The 16,423-nt window shown below is 48.6% G+C and overlaps 1 protein-coding gene across 5 annotated transcripts in view; it reads right to left on the bottom strand.

Annotated features, from left to right (window-relative positions):
* Positions 1-202: 202 nt before the first annotated feature.
* Ksr1 (kinase suppressor of ras 1) overlaps positions 203-16,423 on the bottom strand; it is a 149,711-nt gene continuing 133,490 nt past the window's right edge. For 4 of the 5 annotated variants that reach the window (XM_046424002.2, XM_046424003.2, XM_058572514.1 and 1 more), the window contains 4 exons: positions 14,251-14,382; positions 13,054-13,189; positions 6,993-7,126; positions 203-3,091 (listed from right to left, as the gene is read on the bottom strand). In XM_046424002.2, the coding sequence (XP_046279958.2) occupies positions 3,013-3,091; positions 6,993-7,126; positions 13,054-13,189; positions 14,251-14,382 (481 nt within the window). In that variant the 3' untranslated portion in view covers positions 203-3,012. Of the gene's footprint in view, positions 3,092-4,966; positions 5,048-6,992; positions 7,127-13,053; positions 13,190-14,250; positions 14,383-16,423 lie in introns of all 5 variants that reach the window. The other variant, XM_046424004.2, reaches the window with a different exon arrangement.

Genomic DNA, 16,423 nt, shown 5'->3' with positions numbered 1-16,423 from the left:
CTTCCATTCCTGTCACCCTATGCCATCATACGAGAGGTCCCCAACTCTCATCTGGAACTGATGAAAGCACACAGGAGCCCCAGGATTCCTTGTATAACTTTACTCACAAACTGCAAATCTGTAGGCCTGGCTCAGCACGGAGGGTGTGTTCTTACCAGTGGCAAAACAAAAACAGGAAAAATCAAAACGTGGAGACAGCACATTTGTTAATACTAACCATTTTAATTTAAATTAATAGCATTTCTGGAAGACAAACGCAATTGATAGGAAAATATAAAAACTTTTACTGTACAAATTTTACATCACATTCAAAAAAAAAAGTAAAATGTGTGCCTCGTGGCCATGGAAGACGCCAGGTGCATACATACTGATGACATCCTGAGCAACGCTGTGTCCCCAAGTCATTCCACAACAACAGCCTGAGAGGGCTTTTCACTCCCTTCAGGGACCACAGGAAGAAATGCCAGGAGATGGCACAGGGTGTTTTGATTTGGTGACATGGAGAGGTCAACTTTGCTACATGCTGCTCAGGACTAGCCAGGATTCAAGCTTTGAGTCACAAAGAAACCCAGGGAGACTAGAGACTGGTGGTTAAAGGCCTCAGAGGCGAGGCTGGGAACTAGGGGTGTCTGGAAGGGCCAAAGTTTCTTGGGCTCCATTCTTAGACCCCAGTGGGGACCTCTGCAGCCCCAGGGAGCCCTCGGCCTTCTCCATCCCTTTCACAGTGGGCCATGAGCACTGAATTCACAGTATCTGTCATCCTTCATGCGTTTCCAAGGCAGACGGGGAGGGCACACAGAAGGGTGAGCTCGTCTTCCTAACCTCAATTCACAGTCACTTAAATAATAAAAGGGAGAAGGGGGACCATTGTGGAGGATTTTCCTAAATGACAGGCAGTACAGAGGGGGCTGGCAGAGAGCCAGAGGCTGTCCAGGCCTTGGTGGGGAAGGGGAGGGCCCCCGGCACCTTAGCCCTACCATCAGGGCCAAGAGGCTTCTGGGTTCCTGGTGAATACCAGGCTCCCGGAAGATGTTCAGTTCCTTAAGACAGGGACTGTGGCTGTTCCTACCTCTGGGTCCCCAGCACTTGCACAAGTCCACGAGGGAGCCCCCTGAACCTTGACATTCACGAGACAAATGGAGATTGATTTTCTGAGGGCGATGGGGAGGAGCTAAGCCTGACACACCCAGCTGCCCACCAGCCCTTGGCAGCACAGGGTTGGGGGGGTCTACAGTCCCCTCTGGGGTGCTGTAGGTATGCTGCAGCCACAGAGGCAGCGGCCACATGGCTTTGAAGTAGGGAAGTCACAGGGAGGCAGACACAATGACAGGGCTGACCCCAACTGGCCTACAGTTCCTCCTTCTCCTGCCCAGAATGACCAAAAAAGGTAAGGATGTCACAGTCCCACCGTACCCTGCACCGCTGTACTGTCACATACCCGCAAAGAGGGTGGAGCGGAGGGCCTGGAGAGAGGGAGGCAGTTTCCCAGCTTCTGGAGCAGAGTGGCCTGTCCTATATGACATTAGGACCTGACTCTGGTGCTAGGGAAGGCTCTGAAGACTGGGCGCTCTGCTAGGTGCCTCCATCTGAGCTCAGAGCTTAGCACAGGTTCCAGGCCTCAATCCCGTCGCATCTCCACTCCATCTCCCTCCGTCTCTCCTTTGTCTGTGCAGCCCCCTGTGACCGAACCTCCACTTAACGGCCTCTTTGCCATTGAGCATTTTTCTTTGTGACAGTTTTACAGAGAACAGGTGGGGGTCAATCACATCAAAGGCATTCCCAAATCCAGTCCCTCCACCCCTCCGCCGCTGGTTTGAATGGACACAAGCAAAAGGCCTGATGTTGCCAGAGAGGGTTCTGCAGATGTGGGGGCTTCCTGGGGGTCTAACTGGAAAGGCTGGACCACCTCATGCCCCCGTCTCAGCTCTGAGCATGGAGAGAGGAGTCGGGGATGGGTGAAGGGGTTTCAATAGGGTTGGGGAGGTGGAAGAGGCAGGCAGTTCTGAAACCTTCTAGTAAAACAGATGGGATGGGTTTCTAAAGTGCCAGGATCACCCTGTGGCCAGAAAGCGGGGCTCAGGCCCCCGCTGGCTGTCTCTTTCCCCCTCCCTTTACCATATTCCTTGTTCTGACTCACCAACTCCCCGTGACATGTGCAGCTACCAGGCTGGCCCTAGCCCTGGGGTCAGATGTCAGTCACACATTCGGATATGTCTAAAAACACAAGTACTTGTCTGGGGACTTCAAGAAACACATTTCCACAGTGTGTGGACAGTTCTTCTCCACGAAGCAGAAACCCTGGCTAGGAACCACCCAGATGCTGTTTGGATTCTGCCTTTACTTTTGCAAAAGAAACACCCTGGATTAGAGGGAGTCACAGGGTCTATCCAAGTTCTTCAGGGAATCCTGACACTTGTAAATCCAGCTTGGTTCCCAGCCAGGGTTTCCTCTGCAAAATGAGGAAGGGATAATGTCCCTTTGATAGGACAAAGGGGGAATCCCAAATGGAGACTCCCTATGGATGGGTGTTAGGGCCAAGGCAGAGGCCAGGTCACGCCATGGGCCGCCTCCCGGAGAACAGCCATAATCACGTTGCTTTTCTTCTTCTGGCCCAGCCCTGGGCCCCTCACTGTTACAAGTCCTCCAGAAGGGGCAGCCACTTCCGCCATCCCAAGGTGCCAGCGCCCCTACACATGGACTGTTTATTATTACCTATTGTAAAACATCAAGTCCGCTCCGCAGAGACGTATGTGTAAACATTCGCTGTCAGTCAGACAGATCTGGTTGTTGGTGGCGTCATCTCAAATGGCAGGTGTGTGGCTCCATCTCCAGGACCCACGCGTCTTGGTGACGAACAGTCTGAATGGAGGACTCGTGTTCCTCGTGTGCAGCGCTGGGCAGGTGGAGTGTTTTAATTTTTAATTATTTATTTCTGTCGTGGTGGTTGTTGGTGTGTTTTAGAAACACATTTGCAAAAGAAAGAAATGGGTGGTCGAAAAACCGCACGGCCGGCTACATCTTTGGATTACTGGACTCCAGGGCGCCCAAGCCGAACCTTTCAAAGCGGGGTACAACTTTGCTGCTGTTAATGCTGCGAAGAGGAACAAAAACACGGGTTACGGCCTGCTGGTCTTGTCCAACATTGGGGTGGTTAAGGAACAGGTTAGTTCCAGAAGCTTAGCAGAGGACCCAGCCCCCACCAAGGAGTGACAATGACTTCTCAGCCCATAGCCTTGGCAGAGCTGCCCCTGGTCCCCCAAGTCCTGGGCCTCGGCCACACTTCCCTCCTGGGGGTAGTGACGTGGTTCATGCACCTCTGACTCCCTGGTACCTGGGGTGCACCGTAACCACTGTGGGCTCATTCGAACAGCTCCTCACTGGCTTCCCGAGAACACCCTTGATCCACGCAGAATTGGGAAAGAAGAGAGACCTAAGCCCCAGCACCAGGAGTGACACACAAGCTCCTTCTACAAATGGTGACCAAATGTTGGGTCCACTAGGGCCACCTGGGAGGCAGACTGAGGTGAAGGCTCCCAGAGGCCCATTCCAGAGATCCAAAATGAGCCGCCTTGCACAGAGGGTGGGGGCCATCTGCATTCAGTGAGCAGCACAGTGGCCCGTCTTCCCCACCCCGACGAATGCTGACTTGGGGTCCATCTATACAGCCCCCCGCAGATGTGAAGGGAGAAGAGTGGGGTTGGGCTGGGGAAGCAGCTTTGTTTCGGGTAGTGGAGTTGTTTGGAGACAGGCTCCGCTCTGCTTTAGGACAACGTTTCTGAGTGTGTTGCTGAGGACCCAGCCCTTCGGAGCAGGAGTCTGTCAAGGCAACAGGACTTTTGAGTGTCTACTGCCCCAAGTCTACAGAAGTCACAGGAACCCAGAGAGGACTCCTTGGCGCTGGTCTTAGGGCAGCTCTGAAGTCATTCCACTCCTTGTAGGACAGGATCCTCACGGGTTAGAAGCCAAGCACCCCGCCGCCCCTGTGCTCTGACCAGTCAGCAGGAGGCTCATTCAGGTGTTAGAAGAGAACAGGGCCACCCGACAGACAGAAGCAAGTCAGCCCTCTGAAGGACAAGAGGAGGAGTCATCACGTCCAAGAGAGCGGCTAGAAGCTGCTGGGCCGCCCCGAGGGGGGAGCCGGGTTAGTGAGATCCTCAATCCTCGCCAACAGTTACCCAGGCACACACAGGCCACGTGGAAAGGGAAGGGGGCTGGTTTTAAAAACAAACAGAGCCAAGTCTGGAGAGAGAAGTTGGAGCAGCAGAGATGGTATCCCCTGGGTTAGTGCCCGCTGGGCGTTTTGAGTGTTAGCAGAAGTGTCGCAGAGCCCAGCGGTCGATTAGGAGGAAGGAAGCCCTGGGCATGCAAGTCAGCCAGGCCTACAACCTAGAGGACAGAGAAGAGGGAGAGCAGGTCAGAACCAGAGCCCACAGGGAGCTGACCCCCAGGGCAGCTGGACAGGGGATCCTCCTCCCTGCAGAGAAAGGGACCCCTCTAACTCCATCCCTCAGGCCGGCAGCAGGGTAAGCCTGGAAGGGACCCTGGCCACAAGGAGCCTTTCCTCAACTGTCCCAGGGCCCGGTCCCAGGCCAGGTCCATAGAGGCTTCTTAGCCCTTGACTATCAAAACTGACACCTTGGCATTGACCACTTCCGCTCACTGGATTCCCTTTTGTTGACCTCTGGCCAGAGGAGGGGCCCTGGGAGCTGAGGTCAATGATCCAAGCTCTCTCCCACCCAGGGACAGGCCATGTGCAGTGGGGCTCTCTCTTCCACTGGGAGAAACAAGTCTGCAGGGCCCTGGATGGAGGCCATTTCAGCTGCAGGATGTCACTTTGGATTATGGGGACACAACGACACGGTTAGGAGAAGCCTAGATGCAGAAGGCCGGATGCAGAGACAGGAAGAAGGGGTACAAAGGGGCAGCCACACACAGGCGGGGACCGAGAGAAACGATAGCAACACACTATTCCTCCAGAACTGGACAGGAGTTCTTAAAGTCAGGGTGGCCGTAACGTCCTTTCCCGTAGTAGCGGCTCCGCCAGCGGCTGGGAGTGCCCACGGCCATTCACCAGGAGTGGGGAGAGCGCGGTCCAGCCCAGCACGGATGGCAGACAGGAGGAGGAGTCAGGATGGCAGGACAGAGGGAGAGGCCAGGACCGGCCAGCACATCCGCCACCCCCCCAAAATAAAAAAGCAACATGGCCAATGGGAAAGAAGAGAGAGAATGAGAATTAGAGGCTGTGCGTGCAGAGTGGACATGGTGAACAGGAAGCTCGGACAGCTCATTGGGGTGCTGGACCTCCCCTTCTGAGGGCTGGAATTCATAGCTTTGGGCAAGCTAAGTTTCCCCCTTTGTGATTCAGTTTCCCATCTGTGATATGAAAAGGGGGAGCGATCTGCTTTTCAGGGAATAAGAACCACCCCCTGAATGCCAGTGCCCACCTAGTTAGCCTTCTGTGCCATGGAGGAGAAAGCCAGGGCCCGGGCTGGGCAGAGAGGCCCCAGGTCTGAAGGAGCAGATCAGAGCTCCACCCTGCCTGCAGCTTCTCCAGGGACTAGGTGGAGGCAGGGTCTGGGGGCCAGGGCAGCCTTGACAGGGGGGTTAGCCACCAGGTTCTTGCCCTCTACTCCCCATCTAGGGTGGCTCCCATCTATTATTTATTTATTTATTTATTTATTTATTTATTTTATGTTTGTTTGGGTTTTTTGGTACCAGGGATTGAACTCAGGGGCACTCAGCCACTGAGCCACATCCCCAGCCCTATTTTGTATTTTATTTAGAGACAGGGCCTCACAGAGTTGCTTAGCACCTCGCTTTTGCTGAGGCTGGCTTTGAACCTGCAATTACGTGTTTTAAATATTGGGGCTCTGTGGAAGGGTTCACTTTTAGCAAGTGTCCTTGGCCTTAAAAAGGTCTAAAGCTATTCATCTCAATCCAGGGGCCCATCCTGGGTGTCAACTATGGCCTGCCACCTGTTTCTATATAATCCACCCACCAAGGAAGATTTTGATTTTTCTAATGGTTGGTTGAAGGGGAAAAAAAAGAATATTTCACAGTGTATGAAAATGACATAAACTCAGATTTCCATGATCAAGAGAGGCTGGCCCACAGCTAGCTGGCTGTCCTCAGTCTTGACCGTGGGGGGTCCTGCCCTAGAGTCGTGGTGACAGAGATGCTCTGCATACTGTGAATGCCAATGTCAGGTCAGAATCTGAACTTCCTTCTTGGCCTGCAGAGTCTAAAATATTGACCAGATGACTTCTCTCAGCAAAAGTTTGTGCCCCCTGGATCTTACCCAGCCTCCACTTTTTATAGTTGTGGAAAATGAGGCCCAGAATTCAGGCCCCAGATCCCCACAGCAAAGGTCGTGGCAGGGCAGAGGTCTTTTTTTGAGTGTCCTGGGCAAGGCCACCAGAGAGAGAGAGAAGGAAGGCAACAAAACAGAATGCAAGAGAGGTGATGGTGGCCTCCCTGCCCTGCAGGGACTACCTCCAGGCCCAGGGTACAAAGGTCCTGTGATTACATAAAGAGGGGAAGGGCGTCAGGCACCCAGGTACCACACAAGGATGGGACACAAGGTTGAGTGACGTGGGGCCAGTTTTTGATGCTCAACACCTCTGATTTGAGCACCAGGTCTGAGTCACGCCATTCTAAGGATCCTGGCTCTGCTTGTTGTGGGGTTACTCAGCACCCACGTGGCTCTGACTTCCAACCCACCCTCCTGCCCCTCCCAGGGCAGAGCCTTCTCTCCTGGCCTCACCTGGTCACAGTGGTATGTGGATGTTCGAGGGTGTGAACTGGGGGAGTTTGCCTGTCAAAGGGAGTCTTCAACATAAACTTGGTTAAAGGAAACCCTGGCATCCCTGGGGCGAATGTGCTCTATGTACCTCTCCCAGAGCAGGGGGTTGGGCCTAGCAGAAAGTGCCTGCTGGGACCCCAGGTGAGGCCTGGGGCCTGCTGGCAGGTCTGGCTCGGTGAGGAGTACTTACTCAGCAGACTTCCAGAAGTGCCCAGGGTGGGAGAGCCTGCGGTTCAGCTTGGGCAGCTTCTCCAGCATGTCCATCAGCAGGCTGAAGCTGGGTCTCTCCTGCAGGTCGAATGCCCAGCAGGCAGACAGGATCTCCTGCAAACGGAGCTGCCCTCAGTGCTGTGTGAGCTGGTGGGAGGGGAAGGGGCGTGGCCAGGGCCCTCCCCCAAGGGACCCTCCGATGCTCTCAAGCACCTAGCTGGTATCCTCCCGCCCCCAAAACCCTGGGACATGGAGTGCTGAGAAATAACCGTATTTCAGAAGAGCTCTCAGGCTTCCAGTTTAAAATGAAATGCATGAACTTGCCAGCTCCCTCCTCCCTGAAATAACAGGGGAACAGATGGGTGGTGGGAAAGAGAAGTGGCAGGGTCAGGGGCTGGTTCTTGGAAGATGGAAATTGGAAGGCACAGCACTCACAGGTGACACGGGAGGAGCTTGGAATATTGTGCAGGGTGGGCTGCAATGGAGGCAACCAAGGCAGGAGCCTCGGCATCCCCAGAACAGAGGCTGGAGTGACAAGAAGGCCTAATACACATGTGGCAGCTGAGAGCCAGCAGAGGAAAGCCCTTCTCACTGAGGCATTTGGATCCATGCATGCACACAGCACACCCACAGCCTTGTGATTCAGGAGATGCCCCTGTGGGACAACAGGCCCGCGCAAGTGCAGGACACAGACACTCAACATAGCAACACAGGCTGTCAGCACCAGCAGGAGTGTGATCCAAAACATAGCGGACCCCATGGGGGTGCTTCCAGAGAAAGACCTGAGACAATCAGAACAAAACCCTGCCTTCCAGAAGTGTACGTGTAAGGAAGGTCCTCTACCCATTTACAAATATCAGGAAGAAAAGAAGTTCACAGAATTAGCCAAAGGGGAAGGAAGGGAAGGGAGGGGAATGGGAATGGGAAAGACCGTAGAATGACCTGGACATCACTTTCCTCTGTTCATATATGAACACACGACCAGTGAAACTCCACATCACGGACAACCACAAGATGGGATCCTAATTAGAATAAGTCCTACTCCATGTATGTATCCTATGTCAAAATGCTACTGTCAAGCATATCTTAACAAGAACAACAACTAAAATGATTAGGGCATAATAAAAATAAAAGTGCTTAAAAGCACAAACATCATTTCTGAACCCCAACAGGAACAGTGCTAGAAAATAAAAAAATAAAATAAAATAAAAATAAAGCAAGAAAATCCCCTAGGCTGTGGACACTTTCAGATAGGAAGGGACCAAAAGTATGAAAGGATAGAGACTCACTGAGAAGGACCGAATTCCACCCAATGGGAATTTCCACCAGAGAAAACAAACAATAGGGCAGGAAGTTATCAAAGAAAAACATAAAATTTCCCAGAAACATTCAAAGGAAACAGGAATCTTCAGCTGAAAAGGTCCAACAGAAAAATCTCCCTTAAAAAAATTTTATGAAATGCTTCAATAGCAAGGATACACAAAAGATCCTAGATGCTTCTGGAAAGAACAAGACACAGCATCTCTAAAAGGTTTTGAATCAGCCCAACAGCAGATTTCTCAATAATGCACTGGGTGTGAGTAGACAGCAGAGCCAAATGTTTGTGTTCTGAGGGAAAATGATTGTGAACCTGGAATTCTCCTCATGGCATGCAGAGAAAATAAGGACTTTTTTAGGCACGCAAGGATTTAAAGATGTGGCAGTGTCTTTCGGTTACACTCTCATTTTGCTGGAGGAAAAATGAAGGAGGAAAGTTATGAGAGATGAAGAATTGTGCAAGTGACCCAGGAATGAATTACAAACAACAACAATAACAAACCCAGAAGGACCATGGGGGTGTAGCAAGCCTGAAATTCCATCGATTTAAATCATCAGAAACAATCATCAGAAAAGTATGGGGTAGGGGTGGGAGGGAAGGGAGGGGGCAGGGGGTTAGAAATGATGGTGGAATGCGATGGACATTATTATCCAAAGTACATGTATGAAGACACGAATGGGTGTAAGTATACTTTGTGTACAACCAGAGATATGAAAAATTGTGCTCTATATGTGTAGTAAGAATTGCAATGCATTCTGCTGTCATATATAAATTTAAAAAATTAATTAAAAAAAGAGAAGTATTGTACAGAGGCCATTCAATAAATAATAAAGGCAGAAGGAATACAAAGACCTTAGGAGCCGGGTGTGGTGGCACACACCAGTAATCCCAGTGGCTCGGGAGGCTGAGGCAGGAGGATCATGAGTTCAAATCCAGCCTCAGCAAAAGTGAGGCACTAAGCAACTCAGTGAGACCCTGTCTCTAAATCAAATACAAAATAGGGCTGGGGATGTGGCTCAGTGGCCGAGTGCCCCTGAGTTCAACCCTGGTACCCCACCCCTCAAAAAGAAACCCCTCAGGAATATGGTAAAACTGTCTGTTCTTTCAACAACAAAAAAAAAGAAGGTGGTGCCTGTAGTCTCAGCTACTCAGCAGGAGAAGGCAGGAGGATCACTCAATCCCAGAAGTTTGAGGTCAGCCTGGACTACACAGGGAATCCTCATTGGAGAGGGTAAAAAAGCAATTAGAAACTACAGGAGGGGCTGGGGTTGTGGCTCAGTGGTAGAGAGCTTGTCTAGTACATGTGAGGCACTGAGTTTGGTCCTCAGCACCACATAACAAAAATAAAGGTATTTTGTCAATCTTCAACTACAAAAAAAGAAAAAAGAGGGGCTGGGGCCGTAGCTCAGTGGTAGAGCACTTGCGGAGCATGCGTGAGGTACTGAGTTCGATACTCAACACCACATAAAAATAAACAAATAAAATAAAGGCATTCTGTCCATTTGCAACTACAAAAAAAAAAAAAAAACTTAAAAAAAAAGAAACTTTAGGAAAAACCTAAAATTTCACAGGAAAGTCATGATCCAAATGTGAAGCTAATAAAATTGGGAGCCTTTGAGAATCGATGGAGCACAAGAGCTAGGCCCACAAAGAAGAAAATGTAATCCCAATGTGCCACCCACCTGGCTTTAATTCCCCACCTTTTTTTTTTTGGTACTGAGCCTTGAACCCAGGTGGACTCTACCACTGAGTTACAGTCCCAGTCCTTTTAATTTTTTATTTTGGGACAGGATCTTGCTAAATTGCTAAGCCTGGTCTGGAACTTGCGATCCTCGTTTCTCAGCCTCCGGAATAGCTGGGAACACAGGCATGCGCCACTGCACCTGGCTTCAATCTATATTCTTAAAAAGCTTCTACACTCTGGTCTAAAAGAAACCCTTCCAATTAGTCCAGGCATCTGAAGATGCTCATCTAAAATGACATTACATTTGATCTACTTTGTTCTACTGGAGTGTCTTCTGTCATCAGATTCAAGTGCAAAATATTTGGACAGGATTGCTTCTCCAGGAAGGACCCTGGCTGCTCACCAACAGTACCAATCCCTCATCACTAAAAGAAAGCCTTCCGATTAGTTCAGGTCACTGGCTGTGCTCCAGAATTATCTGAGGAGCTTTTCTAAAAAATAAAAATAATTAACTATGACTTTAGTCTCATCCCAGGCTAATTAAATCCGTATTCCTGTCGGGGAGGCCCTGACCCTTGTGTATTTACAAAGCTGCCAGATGATTTTGACTTGTAGCTGAGCCCTGCCTGCCTCTCCTGCGGCCCCCATCCAGCTCTGACGCTCTGCTCCAAGGTGCTAAGTGTGCAGAAGGGGAACCCAAGTGGTCGCCAGGAGAACTTGATAAATTTTTTTTTCCCCCCAGATATAACATTCACACACTCTGGTTTACACAAGGACGTCCTTCTGAATATTACCATAAAGGTCAAATTAGAAATAACCTCGACAGGCAGTGACAGAGGCAGTGACATGGTGGTGCAGCCAGAGGCCACACAGACAATAGGATTTGCTAATGATTTGAGATAATGAGCAAAATAAAATGTCATGTGGAAGACACGTCGTGAGCTGACAGCAGCTGCTCCGGCTGCCATCTGAGCTGCCCCAGAGCCCAGGCAGAAGGCTGCAGCCACCCCCAGGAGCCCAGCCCCATGTCCAGAGCCTACCACGACCTTCCTGAGGTGCCCAAGGACACCTCCTGGGGAAGGCAGCCTCTGACTGACTCAGGCCCAGAGCGAGGCCCAGAGGACACTCTAGGGGTGGAGAGGTGCTTGTCACCTAGCCTGCCCAGCACCTGAGCTGCAGGGGTATCCAGGGGCGAAAGTCTGATATTGGAGCTGGGCATGAGCATTTGATGTCCTTCTTGGGCAAGCGTATCTGTACAATTATTGTGTACTTAAACCAGATGACAGGCATTTCTGTGAAACCAAGTGAATCTATCAAATTGCCATTTTAAATGAGCCCTCTGAAGATGCCCTAGCTGCTTGCTACCAGTCCATAAAGGAATCTATTGAGATCTAGCAGGTCTTGGAGGAAGATGAGGCTGATGCCTGCAAACCCAGCAGCTTGGGAGGCTGAGGTGGGAGGATTGAGGGTTCAAAGCCAGCCTCAGCAAAAGCAAGGTGCTGAGCAACTCAGTGAGACCCTGTCTCTAAATAAATTACAAAATAGGACTAGGGATGTGGCTCAGTGGCTGAGTGTCCCTGAGTTCAATCCCTGGTACTCTCAAAAAAAAAAAAAAAAAAAAAAAAGATGAGGCTGAATTCATCCTCTGTCTAGAGTTTGCAGGTGATGATCCTGCCAACATGGCTCATGACTTTAGAAATTCACAGCCTCCAGAGGTCTAAACCTGGATGACTGTTTCCACTGCTCTGTTGCCCAGATACCTGAGGGAGTTACTAATGACAGGGCTGTGTCGTCCCCTCTGGTGCATGAACATGGACACGTGCTTATCCCTGATCACACTGACAGTGCTGAAGCCAGGAGTTTACAGATGATTGTGCTGTGACCAGGAGACTTACAAGTGCAAGGAAACCATTCAAGAAAATCCGTTCAGAAACGAGAATTCAGCAATGAAATTCAGCATTGTGAATTTGAACATTGTGAATTTGAATTGAGAACAAGTTTGTCACAGAAACTTCAATTTGTTCTTGAGCAGTCAAGAAAAACATTAGGTGTTGGTAGGCCTGCTAATGATTTGAGATAATGAGCAAAATAAAATGTCATGTGGAAGAGACGTCGTGAAGCATTCCTGGAGGAATGCTTATCTTGCTCATGATGCAGCAGGGATGTCCTAACATAGAATGCAATGTTTAGGGACAAAGTCCTGGCAGAACACTGACAAGTGCAATTTCCTTGCTCCTTTGACAGGAAGTTATTCTCCTGTTGGTACACGGCCAGCCTGCGTGGCAGTTTCTGAACCCTTGGTGTCTGGATTCCCGTAATATGATATATGGTGTATCACCTCTGTCCTATCGTGACTGTCATATGTAAACTGGCACATACCCACTATAAAAGCTATTTTTTGCTGTGCAATACAGCAGATGCAGTTCTCTGAAACGGTCTCTGGAGGGGTGTCTCCGTGCCCCCAAGCTCCCCACAGCCAATGCTGGAAAAGCCGGCTGGCTCCTCAGCAATTATGGAGAAAGATCTGATGCCAAAGCTTATCCCCACTATTTGTATTTTGAGTGGTGATTTTTAAATTTTTCTTTCATATAAATATTATATAAGAATTGACTCTCTTCATCTCACCAATCAATTAAAAACTTCATCTTTGAAAAAAAAAAAAAACAAAGACTAGGGCTGGGCATCATGATGCCCTATAAACCCAGTGACTCAGGAGGCTGAGGCAGGAGGATCACAAGTTGGAGGCCCTAAGCAAGACCATGTCTCCACCCCCCGCCAAAAAAAAGACTGGAAGGAAATGAAGATAAAAGTTAACGTGGGGTGATACAGGATGGGTTTTATTTTTTATTTAGGCTTCCCTGCTTTCCCTCACTTTCAATAAGCAAGTATTGTTTTTAGTGTCTAATTTGACACCTGAAGTGGCAGAGCTGAGACCACTGAGGAGTGGTCTCTTCCCTGATGGCTGAAGGAGGGGCAGCCAGGTCATACCCCACCCCAAGTCCAATCTCCAGCCCTGCGTCCCTCTGGGTGGCTACTCACGGTGACTTCCTTCCCCAGGCTGATGGAGGCCAGGACTCTCTTCATGCCTTCCCCGCTTCCAATCTGCCAGATCAAGGCCTCTGCGGGCTGGTGCTTAAAGGGCCAGTCTCTTGCTTGTAGTTCATACCAGACAGTCCTGTGGGATCGTCCATAGGGTGAGCTCCCGCCTAGGGCTCCGTGGCCAGAGACCTGGCTGCCACAGAGCCAGGAGCCAAGCCTGAGGACCAGCACCCTTCTCTAGCCCTCCTCCCCTTCAGGCTTTGGGTGATGATGTGATGGCATCCCTGAGGCCGCTCCCAGCCTGCTGCGATGGGGGTGAGAGGCCCAAGGCAGCGCAGGAGGGATGGGGGTCACTCGGCCTAAGTACGAGCCCAGCTTCGCCACTCTGTAGCTGAGAGATCCTGGCACACAACGGCCCAACCTGGGGGACCGATGCCTGGGTCGTGAGGATGTTGAAGAAGTAACAAAACACCACGCCCAGCTCAGGGGACACATCATGTTTAGGCAATGATATAGTCCAAGGTCAGGGAGGAGAGTTGGCCCTCAGGGACCCCCATGGGAAAGATACCCCCAGAGAGTGCAGAGTGGCTGGGGGTGAGCCTTCCTTGGCCTCTTCAAATCCCCTTAGCATTCCCAACTTACTGAGACAGGGACACTAATTACACCTGCACGGTCCAATGTGGGGACCACCTGCCACATGAGGCTGCTGAACAACCCACACGGGACTCTGAAGACTTAGTAGGAAAAGGAATATGAAACAGCTCCTTGATTTTTTTATATTGATTAAACATTAAAATGATAACATTTTTTAAATATTTATTTTTAAATTATAGATGGACACATATCTTTATTTTATTTTTATGTGGTGCTAAGGATCGAACCCAGGGCCTCGCATGTGCTAGGCAAGCGCTCTACCACTGAGCCACAACCCAACCCACAGAATGATCTTTTTAAATAAACTGATTGTTAAAACTAATTTTTTTTTTTTTTGTATCAGGGATTTAACTCGGGGCACTTGACCACTGAGCCACATCCCCAGCCCAATTTTGGGTTTTATTTAGAGACAGGGTCTCACTGAGTTGCTTAGCACCTCACTATTGCTGAGGCTGGCTTTGAACTCGCCATCCTCCTGCCTCAGCCTCCTGCCCCGGATTGGGGCCCTCCTGCTTGTCCTTGGTGCACTGGGGGCCTGCTCACCCAAATGCATAGACGTCGGCGGCTTTGGAGAAGGGCAGCTGGTCCTCGTCCTTCCCGGGAGTCATCTCGCGCACGATCTCAGGGGCCAGGTAGCACAGCCAGTCGTGGGATAGCTTTAGCTGGTTCTCACGCCTGGAGGCCAGGATGAGAACACAGGCCCTTCAGCGGGCAGCAAAGAGGCCTGCTCTGCCCACATCTGCCTCGGGGCCAGCAAACCACCCCAGCCCCGTGCAGAAAAGGCACCCGAGCACAGAACGCTGCTCCTGCTCCTACACGGGTGCTTCTAGGGACTGTCCAGGGACCCTACCTGGGTTCCTCTAGGAAAGCATATGGATGATGTATTATTAGCACACAAAGATAAAAACACATTGCTAGAATGTTATGCCACACTTACAAACTTATTAAAAAATTATAATCTAGAGATAGCAATAGATAAAGTACAATTAAATTTTCCAATTAATTATTTAGGAGTTCTATTATCCTCAACCATGGTCCGTCCACCAAAAATTCAAATACGAGTAGATCAACTCAAATCACTTAATGACTTTCAAAAGTTATTAGGAGACATAAATTGGATAAGGCCTTATTTAGGTATACCAACAGGAGAGTTGGGACCTTTATTTGATATCCTAAAAGGTCCATCAGATCCAAATTCACCCCGAATGTTAACGCCTGAAGCAAGAAAGGCATTAAAAATCATTGAAACATATATGGAAAATATGCATTTGGATAGAATTGATATAAGTTTGCCTTTATTATTTATTGTACTACCAACAAAAAATATTCCTACAGGAGTATTTTGGCAAGAAGGTCCATTATTATGGATACATTTATCTTATTCTCCTAACACTATTCTTACTAGGTATCCTGAGGCTGTAGGACAATTAATACTCAAAGGAATAAAAGCAGCAAAGGGAGTGTTTGGAATTTCTCCCAATAAAATTATTACTCCATATACTATGAATCAAATTGATGAGTTAGCTAATGAGTTAAATACTTGGGCAATAATCATGTGCAAATCTAATGTTTCATTTGATAACCACTTACCATCTAATCCTTTATTGTCTTTTTGGTCATTGCATCCTATAATTTTTCCAAAAATGACAAGAAAAACACCTATCATGAATGCTCCAAATATATTCACTGATGGGTCAAATAATGGTACAGCAGCAGTAGTTACCCCTGATCAAACTTTTACATTTTTAGTACCCAAACAATCAGCTCAAAAGGTAGAGCTTAATGCAGTTTTACAAGCTTTTGTGATGTTTAAAGATTCTGTATTTAATTTATTTTCTGATAGTCAGTATGTAGTTAATGCTATAGTATCTCTTGAAGATGCTGGTAGGATTTCCCCTTCTTCTACTGTTTTCTCTTTGCTTTCCACTATACAAAGTCTAATCTGGGACAGAAAAGATCCATTCTTTATAGGACATATCAGGGCACATACAGGATTGCCTGGAGCCCTTAGTTTGGGCAATGATTTAGCAGATAAAACTACACATGACATACATATTTTCTCTACACTAGAAGAAGCTATAAATTTTCATAAAAAGTTCCATGTCAATGCTAATACTTTACAAAAGCGTTTTAAAATAACTAAGGAACAAGCTAGACAAATAATGTCAAAATTGTGTGACCTTTTTACCACAAGTTAATCTTGGAGTCAATCCTAAAGGATTGATACCTAACCATATTTGGCAGATGGACGTCACACACTTGCCAGAATTTGGAAAATTAAAATATTTGCATGTTACAGTTGATACTTCTTCTGGATTTTTGATGGGCTCCCTTCATGCCGGAGAAAAAACTAAAGATGTTATAGCTCATTGCTTACAAAATTTTGCCACTGTGGGTGTTCCAAAACAGTTAAAAACAGATAATGCCCCTGGTTATACTTCTACCTCTTTTAAACAATTTTGCTCAACATTTGGCATTACTCATATAACAGGAATCCCATACAATCCACAGGGACAAGGCATAGTTGAAAGAGCTCATCAAACTATTAAAATGTACTTATTAAAGCAAAAAGAAGGAATTGGGAAGGGGTATATATTCCCCAAAGATAAAATAACCCTTTTTACTCTAAACTTTTTAAATTTGGATTCATCAGGACTTAGTGCTGCGGAAAGGCATATGTGTCCAAAAATGTACATAAGCCCAAGGTACTTTGGAA

Source organism: Marmota monax, unplaced genomic scaffold (genome assembly GCF_021218885.2).
Source record: "Marmota monax isolate L192 unplaced genomic scaffold, Marmota_monax_Labrador192_F-V1.1 WCK01_AAM20220418_F8-fsc00296, whole genome shotgun sequence".
Taxonomy (NCBI): Eukaryota; Metazoa; Chordata; class Mammalia; order Rodentia; family Sciuridae; genus Marmota; species Marmota monax.
This window is presented reverse-complemented; position numbering and strand designations above follow the sequence as displayed.